Below are 17,156 nucleotides of genomic sequence, written 5' to 3' on the forward strand. Positions count from 1 at the left end.
GGGCCTGGCCCCTCTGTTAGCTGGTGTCTGCACAGGGTACCAGGGAGTGAATAGAATGTGCATGGTCCTGGCTACAGGACTGTGTGCGGTGAAGGTGTGAGTGAATGTTCAGTTTCTAAAATGAATGGATGCATGTGCGATACTCTACCACATCCTAATTCCGTCCTTTCTTTAGTGTTAATGATGGTAAAGCTCATTTTCCTCTCTTGTTTTGTTTGTTATAGATGGCACCAAATGTCCTGAGGCCAGTAATAATTCATTTGATCTATTTGAGTCCACCCAGGCAATGGCACCTAAATCAGGTATAAACTGCTTAGCTGCAGTAGTGTTGGGTATGACAGTAAAGCTTTTTAAATAGAAGAAAGGGAGGTCCCTGGCTGCTGGGTAGTGGTTTGGAACTTAGGTTTGTATCTCTAGAGGATACTCTCCAAGCCACTGAATTCATCCTAGGAGTTAACCAAGTACAACCTCAGAGACTTAAAACTTGAAGTTTTAAACAGAAACCACCTTTGTATGGATTTCAGGGTCTCTGGGATCCAGCTTCAGCAGTACTGGACAGTCTGCACCCTCTGCAGTGGGGGCTGACCACACGGATGAGCCATTACCTCCAACTGTGCTTTAACGTTCTCACGGTTTCTAATTTTCACCAGTCTCGTCCCCTCACTTCCTCAAGACTCAAGAATGCAGGCATCTCTGTAAAATACCTCTCCAACCACCCCCGTCAAAATTAACCAAGTTAAAAAGCAACAGGATTTTCTAGGTGCATAATGCTGACTTCCTGTCTGGGACAGCTCAAGCTGCCTTTTCCAAGGAGCCTTCCTTGACTTCCCTCCTTGCTCAGATAGCTCTTTAACCTTGATCTCCGGCTCACTCTCACTTTGCATTTATAATTCCTGCAGCTTCAGTATTCCCATCAGACCCTGGACTATTGTCATGAAAATAGCAGCATGGTTCATCTTACCAGCCTAGGGTCTATCACAGAGTGAGTGTTCAATAAACATTGGTTACGTTGATTTCAGACTTTGCTCAATGTAAGATAATACAGCTGTAGGCTCAAGGCCAGGCTCCGTTGCTCTCATGCTCGCTCAGCATAACTCCATGGACACAGGTGCCACCCCAAGTAGATCTAACATTTGCCTCTTCTTTTGTAGCTTCCGAGACTCCTCTGCTCTCTGGAACTGACGTGGACTCCCTCTCCTATGACAGTAGCACTTCCATCATCAGCCCCCCTTGCATGCCCTGCCTGGTTGCTGAACACCATGTGTGGGCAAGCAAGAGTGGCCACCATATGCTGGGCCTGATTGAGGACTATGATGCCCTCCATAAGCAGATCAGCCGTGGCCAGAGACTGCTTGCCAAGATGGACATTCAGACTCAAGAGGCTCTGGGCCCCACAAGTCAAAAGCTGGGGCCAAAGGTAACCTAAGTGTAGGGCTGATGTAGTAAGATCCTTCCTGTTCCCAGTAAGCAGAGGGACTGGCTACATTCTCTGGAAGATTCCTAACAGCCTAGACTTCAGTACAGCCCTAAAAGGGAGGAGTTGGGAACTGTTGCACATGAAAGCGCAGAATTGAGGGGGCAGGCTGTTGGTGATCAGTGGCCAGCATGTTGAGATTGTACCCTGGTTGACGGTGGCCACTTCTCCCCAGTCTTTCTGCTACTCTTTGTCCCTCCATCCTCTTGTATCATTCCACCCCTCCACTTACGCACCATGTGGGCCGACTTGTCTGCTTGGCTTCTGGGCTGCTGTGGGGCAGTTAGAGGCCCTGATCTTCATGTACACTGTACCAGACCCAATCAGGTTGTCCCCTTACCACACAGAGCTCACATCTGGCCGTGAGCCATACTGACCATGCCATACTGTAATTTCTTACAGCCACTCTGTGATGCATGTGTTCCTGAGAGATGTTCTATGTCCACCATAAGGTCATCTTCCTGCAGAAGAGACTGTGTGTGTATTTGCTCAGAACAGCCCTGTGAAGGAGGTTATATCAGTCCAGTGTAGAGGTGATGAACACTGACTGTTCTCAGTCCTGCAGCCAGCATGCTCTGTTTTCTGGCCATTGCTGGCCGGCTGACCCCCTTCTCTTTGGGAAGCAGCTAAGGACTTCTGGTTGCTGGGCTGGCTTCAGTCAGTCTGCCCACTGTCAGTCATCACTCTTTCCCCAGCCTGTCCCGCTCTGAACAGGCAGGGCCACAGGTGCTGTCCTTGTTTCCCCCCATATCTGTCTCCAGCCTCTTTCTCTTGACTTTTCTGGCTTGACATTCCCCATCCTTAACTTCGCTCTTCTCCCTACCTCATCTTCCTGGAATCCTCATCATCTCAAGTGACCCGTTGTCACAGACTTACGTGCCTGACACAACTCGTCATGTGTTTGACATGCATTACCTCCAAGGCACCAGGTGAGAGATGGTACTAGACCTTTGAGCTTCCATTAGTCACAGCTTCTGGACACCACTTTTAAGGTTTCTTTTCCTTTGCATGTGTATGTAGGTATGGTGTGCATGTACATGTATATTGTGTATGTGATTACCTGTATGTGATCACATATATATGTGCAGATGCTTATGTGTGGAGGTCCGATGTTGACTTCCAGTCTCATCGCTGTCTACAATCTTTACTGAGATGGAGTTTCTCAATTGAACCCAAACTCACTGATCACCAGTGTAGCTAGCCAGCTTGTTTGAGAGTCTGGATCCCCAAACTCTCCCTCTTTAGAGCTTGGATTTTAGATGGCCACCACACCTGCCCAGTTTCTACATGTCCACCTGCTTACTCAGCAAGCTCTTTATTCACTGAGTCATTTCCTCAGTTAGTCTAGATTGTCACTGAACACAGCTGAGTTCCCGGTGGTATTTGCTTTGGCTTTGTGTGTGACTTTGCTTTTTTTGTTTTACTATATTTAAGAATCATATTTGCATTTTGTCTTCTCCTAGATGATAAGCTCCATGAGAGACGGGACAGTGTTTTTATGGCCCATTAAATAAACAATACGTACTTACTCCCCTTACCTTGTATAGAGTAAATGCTTGATAAATAATATTGAATCAATTAACACTAATAAGATTCCTGTTCTTTTCTGATTAAAAAAATACTTGTTTTGAAAGCTAAAATTGTAGAAAAGAATAAAAACAAAACTTCTCTTCAAATACACTTAAAGGTCAGCACTTGTAATTGTGTGTGTGTGTGTGTGTGTGTGTGAGAGAGAGAGAGAGAGAGAGAGAGAGAGAGACATACAAAAATAAACACATATTTTGGGGACACTAGAAGTTTATCAAATAGTCAGAAATATGAGGTTCATATATTTCAGCTATGTGGTATTAATACTTTTTCTTTTGAGCACTTGCCTTTTCAGTGACTGCCAGTAAGCTACTGCGGACGTAGCATGGGCTATTCCTTTTTTCACTGTGTGTGGGCATGTCAACTGCAGTGAGTTATCTTTTGTACAAATCTCTTACTATATTTTGATTAGGTGTAAAGTAGGTTTCCCCATTTAAAGTCTGGGAAGGTTTTAGGAATGCTGTTAACTGTTAGCATGTTACTTTACTCTTCAGAGAGCTTGTGTCTATGGTTCTGAGCTAATGCCTGTTCTATACACCTTTGTCTTTGTTGAATAATATTCATATTTTTGTCATTTTGCTATCTAAACAGGTGTGCAGTTTTATATCTATCAGTTGCAAAGAGAAATGCTTTTCAGTTTCCTCTTGCTCCTCTTTTTATCTCTGTTCTGCTGCACCACATTCTCTTTGTTCTCTTGCCTTTGACACTTCTCCCCATGTGAGTGTGCCTCCAGCACAGAGACGGAGAGAGGTTCCAGAGACCCCTGATACCGTACATTCTCAGAAGGCCATCTGTGGCAAATATATCAGTGTTGTGCCCTGGGCTGTGTTGCTATCCTTTGCTCTCTGGTGGTCTGGATGGAGTTACTGTGGGTTACTAACCATGGTTATTGACTGGGTTAAACTTACCATCAAAATTCTCTCTACTGTATAGCTCATAGGTGTTGCATAACCCTGGTTCCCTCTCATCATGTGGAACAGGAGCCCTAGTCTGAAGCCTTCTGCTGCCGATTAAGTCATGCTTGTCTGTGAGTGAACTTGTAATCGCCTCGTTATCCTTTGTAGGTTCCACTCTCTGTGCCTCTGCGCAAGTTTCTCTCCAGCATGAACACAGCCAGGCTGATCCTGGAAGAAGCCTCAAGGTTGCTGAAACTCTTCTGGAGGGTCTCGGTCCCCACAGATGGCCAGTGTTCACTTCACTGTGAGCAGGTAGGTGATCCCACATGCTCAGAGGCTCAAATACCAGAGAGGCCTGCATCTCTGTTCATTCTATGGCCAGTTAAGAACTGGCCCACAGCTAATGTGCCCCACCTTGAGCATGGCACCCGGGATTTGGGGGCCATACTGAGTTCTTACCTGATTCCCAGCATGCCATTATTGAGTTGTATTCTGTTCACACTATGTACAAAGTTCAGGGCCTGGGTTGTGGAACTGATTTGAACGCATACATGTTTGAACTCTGGGTTTGTTCTTGACTTGCTGGGTTTCACATGTCAGCTTGTCTTTATGGACCAGCTTGCTCAAATTCCTAGCAATGCCTTGCACTTCAGGGCCTTCTGATCTATTGATGGCTTCCGCTGGATTTTTGTGAATAACTATATAACTATTTGAGAGTGAAAGGTCAGAAGCCTTGTCTTGGCTTTCAACAGTAGGATTCATCTGTATCCTGGCACAGTGTACAACACCCTGGCTAATCGCAGGAAAAGGATGTTAGAGATCCGCTTGGTCGCCCAGTGGATATTTTCTTTTTCATTTGACTGGATTGATAAATGTTTTCCAAAGGTGAGCACGAAGGCAGAAGGGAAGTTTACATTTCAAGTCACTACCTCATTTAGTTTTGGCAGCTCTCAGACCGTCACAGCCTGGCAGTGAGGTTGTTTGTATCGAAACTTCCCATGACATAAGTGTCCTGGGAAGCAAGGGGACACTATGCTCAAGGATGTTTATAATCATACATGTGACATGGCTGAAAGATGAGTGATAATTGGATCACTTGAGCTCTAACCTCACTGGCTTTTCTTTCTGAACCCACAGACTTTTTTCTATCGGAGGCTTACATGACACTGACCGTCTGCCTGCTATGTATGTCCTATGACTCTGCTGACTGCCTTTTACTCTCAGGTCAAGAAAGAGGGCCCCTTGGTCACTCAGCCATAGCATCATCTTCTGTTTTATCAAACCCTTACACACATTGTAATTATATATTTGTTTGCTTAATGCCTGTCTCCCTCCGTTTTCCTTCAGGATCTATGTCTGTTTTATTCATGTTTTTTAATGAATGAATGACTAGATGGATGAATGAATAATTTTTTCCACTCTCCAAAATCAATGCCTGCTCTAAATTATGTTAAAGGTAACATGTCTGAGCTAAACGGTTTACCCTTGGTGCATTTTTTTGCCCTTGGCAGACAGAAGAAGCTGTTAAGTAGACAGAATCCAGTTTGTCTACTTTGACAGAATACATATACCCCCCCATCCCCCCTACACATACACTCTTGTAGCCCTGTTGATCCTCTTCCACCTGCAAATGAATTGGGGGCCGGGCGGGGGGACTGTCAGTCTTTTTGTCGATGCACCCTTCTTGAAGGCGTCTTAGGTAATCGATTATGTTCACGTCAGCATCATAGGATTCAGAGCTGAGGAGGACCGCAGAGATGCACCATGTGCTTGCTGGTGTTCATGGACTGCTGTGTGGTAGGAAGTTGCTTCTGGGCACATTGCTTTTTTCTGCCTGGTCTTCATGTGGCGCCTTTTGCTTGGTGTGGGTGAAGCAGACTTCTGAGTTTATAGTAGCAGGTCTAGGTGCTTGACAACCTCCTCTTTTCTGTGTTGTCTATTTACCTTTATATTTAACTCAACTCCCCCCTCAGCCCCTAGCAATGATCTGGAAAGTGTGCATCAGGTTATCTGAGAAATGTATATGAAGGGTTACCAAATATAGACATATCCTTAAAACAGGAGACTCGTAGGACTGTGAGGGGTTAGCTTGGAGGGTCAGAGGTAGATGATGATTTTTCTAATCAACACTGATTTGTAGATTTGACTTTGGAGCCATATAAAACTTTACATAATTATAAATAGAATTAATCAAAATGGGAGTGAGGGAGCAATGTCTAAAGATTCATAGCAATGGGAAGTCAGCCAGCCATACTGTGTATCGCTGGGGACATGGCCATGGGAGCAGACATGCCAGTGATATACCACATTGGTTTGAGACTTCCCCAAAGGGCAGAGTTTTCAATGGTTTTCTTTGGTTATGTTGTTCGCAGACACTGGTGTTAATAATATGGTATGTTCCTATTGTAAGATAAGTGTAAATTTTTTACATTTATTTATTTATGTGTACACACATGCTTGTGTACTGGCATGCACGTGGACGTCAAAGAACTGCCTGTAGAAGTCAGTTCACTCCTTCCACCACATGCAGCCTGGGACTTCACCTTATTAGCAGCTTTGGTAGCAGGTGCCTTCACCTGTGATGTAAGATAAACAGTGCAGAATTTCATTAGGAACTGAGAGTTTTACTGAAAGAAGGATAAATATGAAATCAGAGAAATGAAAACCATATGATCCTAAATTTGAATTATAAGCATAAAAATGAACTGTGATGCATTTTCTGTTTTACAAATTTACTGACTCGCTCCACATAAAATACTGTAGAAATAATTGCATTCAGAGCATCAGAGATACCCTAAGACTGGTTCTGAGGGCCTCTTTTCCAGGGTTGGGCCAGGCCTCCTACAGGAAATGGCTTATTTCAGTTCTGGGCAGACACACAAGATGAGCTTAGAACATACAACATCCTAGTGAGGAAGAGGGAGGTAAATCTTGGACCTGCCCCATAGTATCCCCTGAAAGGTTTTGATAAGTGCAGCTGCTAGGACCTCACTTTTGCTAGCCTGATGTGTACAACCAGGAGCATTGAAAACCACAGATTAAAAGAAAGTAGCTTGTAACCATGTACTTCTTGTTTGGATGCTAAGTTGAATAGATTATATTTTTTTTAAAAAAAAGAAGTCTGACTTTGGTAGTTTTTCAGGATTTGATAGACTTTTTTATAGACTAGGCATTCCTAATACAGTTGCTTTAAAAGTATAGTATTTGGGGTTTGTGTTTTCATGCTCAGTGGTGCTCAGGAGGTATCTTGTGCTAATGCTGTATAGGTTCAGAGAATTTTGTAAGTGATGTATACTGAACTATTTTATAGATGACATGACATTGGAGGGAGGCTAAACCAGTGTCAGGCCTTGAACTGACAGTTGTTAGTTCTGGGCAGGTTCCGGGATTCCTATCCAATTCTGTTGACTTGTGTAGATATTTGAGATGCTCATCATGAAAAGGAAAAGAGTAACCTCCCCCAGAAGCCAGGTGAAGTGCTGATGGTGTGCATGTTCTCGAGGGTGGGGTGGGAGGCTTCCACTCCTGTTCATTGATTCTAAGTGCCTACTTGGTGCCACATGTCCTGCTAACACTAAAATCTTACCCCTTTTTGTGGCCTCAGGGACTTAGGTAGTTTTCTTTTTTAATTCACAAATGGAGTATGTTTGGACAATTAGGTCAAGGTGTCATTATTCATTTTTTTAATTAACGTATATTATATTTAATTGACATAATTACACATTTTATGTGTGATTTCATGCTGTGAGGTTTTAATACATGTGTACAAGATGAGGGTGATCAGCATGCCCACTATGTATTATTTCCTTGGGTTGGCATCATTCAAAATCCTCCCTGTTAGCTGGAGTTGCACATTCTTACTCCCGTTTTCCAGAAGTAGGAGCCATGTAACTTCAAGAAGTTACATGACTTGCCTCAGAATTCTGCAGCCAGGAAGTGGCAGAGCTAGGCTCTAGAATTTTGCTGTCTTAGTATACTTTCCATCATGAGATGAACGGGAAGATTTAAGTACAGTGAAACAACAGACATAAATATTTAAATTTACTTGTTGTAAGTGCTAGCTTGAAGATGTCCAGTTTTAGGTGAGTTCTGGTAAGCACTGGCCTGCAAGCTGGAGGCGGCACCTGCTCTTCAATAGCCGCAGGTGCTCAGAGACAAGAAAGGAGCTCTTTGCTGGTTGGGGTCATTGCTGCCATCTATCATGGCATGGCTTCCTGAGCTCCCAGTAAGGAGGGAGTGTTAGTTGAAGTGTTAAATCAGCATTATAGCTTTAAAGAATATATGAATGGGGCTAGGGAGCTGGCTCAGATGGAAAAACCTGTAGAAGCATGAGGACCTGAGCACCCGTGTCAAATTTGGCCCTGAAGGGTGTGCACATCTCTGAGCCCAGCATTAAGAGAGGGAGTAGTGGCAAAATTCAGTGACTACCTAGCTAATTCAGTGATTTCAGAGTCAGTGAGAAACCCTGCGTCAAAACTAAGATGGATCGCAATGAAGAAAATCACCCAATGCTATTCTCTGGCCCTGTGTGTGTGTTCACACAGGTACGAGCAAATGTGCACATATACACATGAATATGTATAATACACATAGATTTGTAGTACGTACACACACACACACACACACACACACACACAAATTATCGTTTCAGACAGCCTGAAATCATATCTCTTGGAAATAACTAACATTATGGCTTTTTGCCATATTAATACATCTGTGTTCAGTTTTATGAACAGTTGTTGGTTTTGGTTTCTTTATCACTAATTATAATCATCTATCAATAAAAGCCCTGAAACATTGTAGCTGCAGAATTTTTCCTTTCTATTTAAATCCTATGCTGACCTGACTATAGAAAGAGCAAAGGGATAAACCAAGCAATCTAGGAAAGCAATCTTGCTCCGGCAAGACTGCCTTCTTGTCTTCCACCATAGCCTTTGAATCTCACTTTACTACAGTATGAAAGATGAGCCAGATGCTAGTCCAGTGTCGCAGATGCAGAACTGTAGGGAAACTTTGACCTAGGATTGTGGCCTGTGAAATCCTGACTAGAAGATAAGTATTCATGGGCTCCTGGCCTGTACTAGAGAATCAAAGCAAATCTAATGATGAAATTAGGATCTGTTTTGGAGAATCACTGAAGTCTTTGTACCTGACATGATTGGTTAACCTAAAAGGAAGTTAAGGTGGGGAATAAAAAAAGATACATACCTTAAACCTTTTTGGTTAACTTAAAACAGATAAATGTGCATTCATTTCTCATTCCTTTGATATAGGGCCAGGCCTTTTCTTTGAATATGGGTCTTCTGATTGGAGTTCCACATCTTCTTTCTTTCACAAACCATATCCATAATGTATTTCTGTCACTACCAATTTCTGTTTCTTCAAGATGAAGAGGAAACTTAAGGCACTTGCAGAGCAATCCGAATATAGAATTCTTATAGACTGTTCCTCCTACATCTTTTATAGTTGTCTCGCCCACACCTAATTTGCTAGCAAAGTGTTTTTCAGTGAGTTGCCTTTATCTGGTCTCCCATAAAGCATATTTTAGTTTCCATACAGCCAGCTTTCCGTCCATATATGTGGCTCACAGGTCAACATAATTTGTAATTAGAATCTGATGTTCTGTTGAAAGCACAGATACCACAAACATGTTTGGAACAAACTAGAAAAGACTCTACAGGGACTGCTAACATACTGTGTCCCTTCTTGGTAGCAAAGGTGTAGTGCAGCCAAGAGAAAAGGAGTGTTCTTAGTCCTGGAGTCAGTTAAGGGAGTCTCCACTGCGACACTCACAGGATGGTGGATGTGGCATGCACACTCCACTCTGGAAAAAAAAAAAGAAATAAAATTGGTCTGTACTTGATGAGTATTGTTGTGTGTTAAGATTAAAACATCAAAAAATTTAAATCAGTATTATAACTTATGTTAACAAAAAAGAAACTACAAAAATTTAAAACTCACTATTGATGTTTGGTTACCACATCAATATATGTTTATAGCTGTAGGGATCTGTTTCCTTTTATGAAACAGAAATGTCTCACATGCAGCATTCAGTCTATTGATTTCTTTCTTTCACTAATTTTAATCATCTTTTGAAATCAATAAATAGATCTCTACAGCATCCGTTTTAATGGCTACACAATTCTTTTTTTTCAATGTAAGTACCACAATTTTTTTATTCAGATTACTATGAACCAACTCAGTTTATTGTTCTTGCCTCTGGCAGTGCCAAGGTGAGTGCCCATGGAGAAAGACATAATCCTGTGCTGATGTGATTGTCCCTGGGCGTAGATGCTGTGGCACAGAATGGACAGGCAGAGAGATAGAATGCATTTACCATTCAGTCTATCTTGTACCCTCACTGGGCCAGAACCATTCCAAGGGCTATCACAGTCCTGACTTTCCTCCTCTCCCTTGATTCTGTCCAGTTCTGCTAATGTATTGTGCACAAAGGGCTTCTGGCTTATTCAGATATTTTGCTAGTGAAGTTGAGCATCTTTTGATGTTATTTTTAGTTCCTCCGATGTAATCTAGTGTTTTAGTTATTATATTTTTCTCATTATTTTTTCTTTAGATTGGAGAACTGAAGGCAGAGATCAGCAAACTGCACAGGAAGTTGTGTGAACAAGAACAGAAGCTGCAGAACACAGCAAAACTCCTGCAGCAGAGAAAGCACCAGGAGAAAATCATTTGGGACCAGTGTGAGTGAGAGGCGGGGCTGCCACACTGCCCGCTGCCTACCTCTGTGGTCAGCTCAGGGCTGACAGTGCAGTCATGGCCTGCACCCTTTGGGGCCCAGGCTTTGAGATCATGCCTCCTTCTTGGGGTTTATTTTCCTGCCTCACCCTTTTTGAACTGCACAGTCAGTTCTGCCAGGACTGTCCTCTCATGGGTAACAGATGGTGCATTATAGGAGCGTGGTGAGTGTCCTAGGGGAAGGGCCCCTAACTGATTCTGAAAGGAGTAGACATTGTGATCTGGAACACGGAATGGCAGTCTAGGACAGGACCTGCAATGACAGAGGTGACGGTAGGTTTGGTTTATGTGTGAGATCCCAGAATTATCTTGCTGGTGAAATAAACGCGGACTGTGCAAGGCTGAGGTAAGGGGGACCAGAGACCAGGGCCACTTGGGAAAGACCTCCAGAGGAGATCAACGGGGCTCCTTCCTTCAGGGGACCAAGTTGGCATGTTTCACATGAAAGTCTGCATGGTGTTCCTACCATGGGCTTCAGGGGAGAAGGAAGACAGCTTAAGGTCTGTGCTGACTTTTAACTCAACCACATCAGGGCCTCGTATTCAAACCCACAACACTCCTCACCCATGTGTGGAGACAAGCAACTTCCACCAGGCTCTCCAGCAGCTCAACGCTGGCCTTGCCTGTACTCTCAGCTTATCAGATTGCCTGTTTTAGGATTGTCACCAATTGTACCTTCCTCTGTCCACTACTGCAGCCGGTGGCTTCTCTCTCAGCAGTATTTCTTAGAAGCAGGGGGCATAGAGGATTGCAAAGTAGGTGGTCTCATTAGCTGCCCTCTAGGAATCTTCTGGAAAAGACTATGAGGTTACTGAGGGTTTGAACTGCAAATGAATAAAATTCAGTTATGGCCAGACACTGGGCTCCTGTTCTCTGTCCTTTTCATAGGCTCTGGGGACAGGGGACAGGTAGATTATTTTGTAAAGGACCCTGAACTCAATGAGGGGTAAGGGGGCATAAGCTTCAGGGTTATCAACTTGAGGGCCTGCCAGAGGCAGCCTGAAAGTAGTGTGAGGCTTTGGTCCAAGATTAAATCTGATTGTCACTGAGGCATGTCAATCAGATAGCAGAGGAACAGAATTCCCAGGCGTCTTGTAAACATGCTGAAAACAGGTCAAGGCTTTCACTTGAGCAAGAGTGCACATTAGTTTTCTGGTCATGTGATACAGTCCCTGGAAGGAAGGTTAAGCTTGTTTTGGCTCACAGTTTAGAGGGTTAACCATAGTGGGGACATGCTGGTAGGATTAGTTCCTGTGTGGGGGAATAGTAGCATGAGGTAACTAGTCACATCATGTGACAGACAAAATGCAGATAAGATTAGAGGGACCACGCTATCATCCTCAAAGCCTATTCCCCATGACCTAGTCACATTAGCCAGGCCTCACTTTACAACCTCTTCAAATAGTCCCACCAATTGGGAATTGAGTGTTCAAACACAGGAGTACATTTTATGTACAAAACAGGGAGCATTTCATGTCCAACCATAACAGGGAAAGTGGGACAAAGAGCCTTGAACTGGGCTCGAGGAGCAGCAGGATTTGCTAAGGTTCATTTGTGCATCTGTGGTCACAAGACAGAGCATGAAGGCTTGGGAGATGAATGACAGTTCCTCAAACACAGGGCTGTGAAGGAAGGTTGAATTTGAAAGATAGGTGATTGCCCAACAGACTGGATATTGTTAGATCAGCTGAGAGACTTAATGTCACCTATGGAAAAGAGAAGCCTTCCAAGGTGTGGGTGACAGGGGCAGTTAGCGGCATGCTCAGGTGCTATGGAGCATTAGGGCCAGACTCCTGAGGGCAATAGGACTTTGGCACAGGTTCCCTCCTGAACCTCCTGCTGCTGATTCTGGTTTGGGATAAGGAACCTCAGGAGTCAGCAGAATTCAGCTCAGGTGGTGACCCTACTGTGACAAATCAGAAAGCTAGAACCATGCCATGTTGAATCTTGGGTCAGTATTAGGAATGTGCCCAGGTCTCAGCTATACCCTCTTGTGTGACATGTATTACATGGCTCTGATTATGAGCTTTAGGCTCCTCCTCTCTAAACAGAGACAGCAGTTTTAAGGAAAGCTGGCCACAGTGGCCTGGATAATAGTTACAATTGCATCAGTAAAATTTGGAGAGTGGGACCACCAATGTAGGGGATAAAACAGGTACCCGACAGATGTTGGCTGTTCCCCCTTTTCAGGCATTTTTGCATAGTGCTGCTCATGGAAATGGTGTCACCATCAATATATGATAAACCTGGTTTGGAGCTGGCCTGAGCAAGGACAGGGTGGGGATCTTGCCCCAGGTTAGTTTGCATGTGTCTGGCCTGTGACTCCTCTGTACCAGGTCCTCCTTCTTGTCCCAATGAGCTGAGTCCCTGGATATCCCTAAGCCCTCCAACCTGCCAACTCTGTTCCTAGTTTTGAAGTGACACAGTGACATTAATATGGTGTTCCCTACCCCTCCTTCTCCATGTGGCAACAGGGATGAAAAAGATCCAGGGACCACCCCTCAGTATTTGGACTGATATTACCTCCTCTCAGAATCTGCAGGAGAGAGCTGGGAAAGGGTGAGACATGGGAACCTGGGTCCCTACCGCTCATGAGTCACATGGCCTGGCACTTTCCACTTCACTTCTGTGCCTCTGGTCCTCCTTTGCCAAGTAAGGGGAGTAATCCTGTCTCACAGGATTGAGGTCTTCAATGAGTATTTCCATGTCCTATGGCCAGGTGAGCTCTCCAGTAGGCATTTTCCTCTCCGGTCTTTGGTGGGGTGGGAGATGCCTGGACTGAGTTCTGTGGCCCATGCGTGTGCCTTGTCTCTTCACTGAGGTCAGTCTGATTTGGGATGTATTCTTTACCACTCTGAACCTCATCTTCTTATGACAGTGTGGTAACATGTACCTATTCAAATGTCAGACTTCAAAACATGGGCCAGGGAATCCTTACAGTTTATGATAAGCTTGACTCACTGGGTGCATTGTCGGAGACCAGCTTTGACAGAAATGCCACTTACCAGGGTAGGGGCATGGGGATCAGAAAATTTAGTAATGAATACAAAGACATGAGTAAAAATAATAAAACAGAAACATAGGATAGTATTGGGAGAGAGTTCCAGTGAATACTGAAATCGCCTGTGTTTAATTTCCATCCACTTTTTATATTCCAATACAAAAGGGGGAAGAAGGCAACAAAAGGCTTCTTTAACATGATACAAAGGACAACTTGAACAGTTAATTCCTTTAACACTTTGAGACGTCAAGTCATTGGCATTCTGTTGTTTAGGCAGTGAACCCATCCTAGACCAAGTATCCTGAAGGTAACCACTTCCCAGGTTAAACCTCCAGTTACAGAAGAAGGAGCAGAAGTATGCTGGCATATCTTGACCATCTGTCAGGGGGGAGTGGATCTACCTGTATGTGCTATCTTACTGTCAAAGAACCAAGTAACCTCATCCTGGGTCAGGATGCGTAGCCCTGGTTGTTGTCAACAATTATTGTACAACCTTAAACTCTCCAACCTTCAGACAATGTGGAAATAGGCTCACATTTTTGGGCCTCCATCGTACACCCAGTGGTCTTTCAAGGTTATTTTTAACCTCCATGCCATGACAAGCTTTTCTGGGTCATAGGTCCCTTGATGGATGAATCTTGAGAAAGTGATGCTCTATGCCTGGAAAGATTCACAATTCCTATCCACACCAGAGTTGTATGCTGGGTCCCATATATTGGGCTTCCTAGGGCACACCCTGGACCCTGCAGCCAGGGGTAAGGTGGAGAAAGGCAAGGAACACCAGTGAAATTCTTTTTACTCTGATAAAAGTGAAGTTCACTATGTCTGTTGACCTCTTTGCCTCCAGATGGAATTTTTTGTGAAACAAGAAAGACATTTCCTCCAGGCAGGTATTCTAATAAGTGGACAGTGGGCCATATGCTGGGGTGAGCTACAGGTGGCCATATGCTGGGGTGAGCTGCAGTGGGCCATATGAGCTGCAGTGGTTCATATGCTGGGGTGAGCTGCAGGTGGCCTCAGCAAGCATGAGTCAAGGGGGCTGGGATTCTGAGGAGCAGGGTACTCCCTGGCCCTCACCGGGTCCTAGTTAGGATGGATTCTTATTTTATTCCTTTTTCTCAAGCTAGCCTTAAACTCATGACAGTCCTCTTGCCTCTCAGCATCCTAAATTCTGCCTCTAGATTCCTGATCAGGCTCAGAAATCTGGAGTTTCCCTCGCCGCTTTAGTCTTTGCTAGACAAGGGGCTGTGGAAGAAAGCACCTTTGTGTGTGGTTGCTCCAAGTAGTGGGCACTCCTGTCTCAAATTCTGACACAGCTCAAGTGTCACTACGCAGGGGCCCTGAACTCTCCCATTAACCCACCCCTGGTTAGACAGAGCAGGTTGCCCTGGTGAGCTGTTCTGAGCTATTCCACCAGCTGAAGGGCAGGAGGAAAAAAATGCCCTGGGTTCTTCCAGGATACCAGAGGCATGCTTGAAGAAAGGCTGTTGGGTAAAACTTTGCTTTCACAGTACTTCCCTGGACACTTGTCATGGGCCTGCAAGTGTGGATTTCTTTCCCACACTGCTTTCTAGAGGGCAAGGACAGCAGAGGAAGCCAGGCACTGTCAGATCCTGCCCTCTACACTGGCCAGCAGCATCCTTCCCAGTTATTAGCAGGTGATCCAGGTGGCCATGCAGAACTGGGCATTGCCTCTGAAAAGTAGCTTACATACTACTGTGAGGTCCCTGTGAGGACTTGAAGTGTTTGTTGTCCGTGGTCCACCCTTCCCAGTGCATTTATTTGGCCCTGGGAGTTGAAAAGGAACAAATGAGGCCTTCATACTTCTCTCTGGTCTCGATTGTTCAGGGCTTTTGTGTAGGTTACTGAGTTCTATGACAAAAACCTGAGAGAAGCAATGTAAGGGGAAAAGGATTTCTTTTGGCTCGTGGTTTGATGGAATATGGGGTCCATCCTGGTAGGGGAAGGCATACAGACGTAGAATCAGGGGTGGTGTAAGCTTACAGTTCCTTTATGTCTTGGTGGATCAGAAAATCTAGAGTGCTGGCCAGAGACAAAAGTACGTATCCTTTCAAGTGATGGCACCAGCAGCCCACTTCTGTTAGGCCACTGTCTTAAAAGTTTCCTAAGCCTCTGTGATCATCTTTAATTGTGAATGTGACATACCCTAAAATCACCTGTGAAGAGAGTCTCAAGGGGGGATTGTCTATATTGGTTTGGCCTGTGGGCATGTCTGGAGGGGACTTTCTTACTAAAGTTAATTGATGTGGGAAGACCCAGCAGTTCCCTGGGCAGGGGATTCTGAACTGGTAGGAGTAGAGAAATTGAAGTGAACACAAGCAAGCCAGAAGCTTGCATTCTTCTCTGCCCTTGACGGTGAATGTGACCAGCTGTCTCAAGTTCCTGCTGCCTTGACGTCTACAGTGACAAACTGTAGCCTAGAATTGTGAGCTAATGTAAACTCTTCTCGGTGTTGCTTTTTGCCAGAATATTCTATCACAGAAACATAAATGGCACTGGGACACTCTCCAAAACAGCACCACCAGAGGGTCATGTGTTCAAACGTGAGCCTGTTGAAGACCCTTCAGACATCATCCAGTTGTCTGGGTCCAGGCTTCCCCGTCACTGGCTTTGTTCTTTATTCTATTCTTCTGAGGTCTGTGGCTCTAATTGTTCCTTTCTTTGCTTTTTTCTCAGTGGTCATCACCCACCAAGTCCTTCAGAAGGCCAGACGAAACCTCGAGGTAGTGACCCCTGAGTTGTTTGCACTGAAAGTTTTGGGTAACTAGAAGCTGGGGACATCTAAATTGTCCTCGTTTGAAGAATAAAGTCAAAGGTGTGACCAAGGGTTATGGCTTCCACAAGCAGCTGTAGTTTCTGCCCAGAGAGCGCAAAACATTCCATTCTCTCACACCTGTCCTCAGTGGACACTCTTGATTCCTTTTCCAATGCTGTTTTACTAAGGAGAGTACAGCAAACAGCAGCCCACGCAGAGGCATGTGTGCAGCAGCCTCCTGGAATGAATGAATGAATGAATGAATGAGTGAATGCAGTATTTTACTTCAGACACTCCATGACCTAATATTCTCTCTCTTTCTCTTTTCCCAGCAAAGGACTAGGACTGCCCATTCAGGAACATCCAGTCCCAGCAGACCGGGCTCGTGAAATAATAAATACAATAATAGTAAAAATAATAAAATAATAAAAAAAAAATAAAGCTTGTGGTTTTGAGATTTCTTGCCTCTGCCCTCACTGTAGCTCCTGATGGTGAAGGAAGCAAAGGCTGCTGGCTAGAGGAAGTGTGTGGTTGTGCAGTGATTTCTGTCTGAAAGTTGGCTTGAGGTTCTTATCTCGAAGGTTTCATTGCTCTGCAGTCAGGCGCCATAAAGGCTGTGATCTGGAGCTTCCCGCACATCTGATGGGCTCCACATCTGCCCCAGAT

At 44.5% G+C, this 17,156-nt stretch overlaps 1 protein-coding gene across 4 annotated transcripts in view; it reads left to right on the forward strand.

Annotated features, from left to right (window-relative positions):
* Cdk5rap2 (CDK5 regulatory subunit associated protein 2) overlaps window positions 1-16,936 on the forward strand; it is a 191,490-nt gene extending 174,554 nt beyond the window's left edge. For 2 of the 4 annotated variants that reach the window (XM_041632521.1, XM_041632524.1), the window contains 6 exons: window positions 225-302; window positions 1,152-1,417; window positions 4,126-4,269; window positions 10,532-10,658; window positions 16,412-16,458; window positions 16,823-16,936. In XM_041632521.1, coding sequence (XP_041488455.1) covers window positions 225-302; window positions 1,152-1,417; window positions 4,126-4,269; window positions 10,532-10,658; window positions 16,412-16,458; window positions 16,823-16,879 — 719 coding nt within the window. In that variant the 3' untranslated portion in view covers window positions 16,880-16,936. The remainder of the gene's footprint in view (window positions 1-224; window positions 303-1,151; window positions 1,418-4,125; window positions 4,270-10,531; window positions 10,659-16,411; window positions 16,459-16,822) is intronic. The other 2 variants (XM_041632522.1, XM_041632523.1) reach the window with 2 other exon arrangements.
* The last annotated feature ends 220 nt before the right edge of the window (window positions 16,937-17,156 follow it).

The sequence above is a fragment of the Microtus oregoni genome, unplaced genomic scaffold, assembly GCF_018167655.1.
Source record: "Microtus oregoni isolate MIOR12 unplaced genomic scaffold, Mior012 000041F_ref0000270, whole genome shotgun sequence".
In the NCBI taxonomy this organism is placed as follows: Eukaryota; Metazoa; Chordata; class Mammalia; order Rodentia; family Cricetidae; genus Microtus; species Microtus oregoni.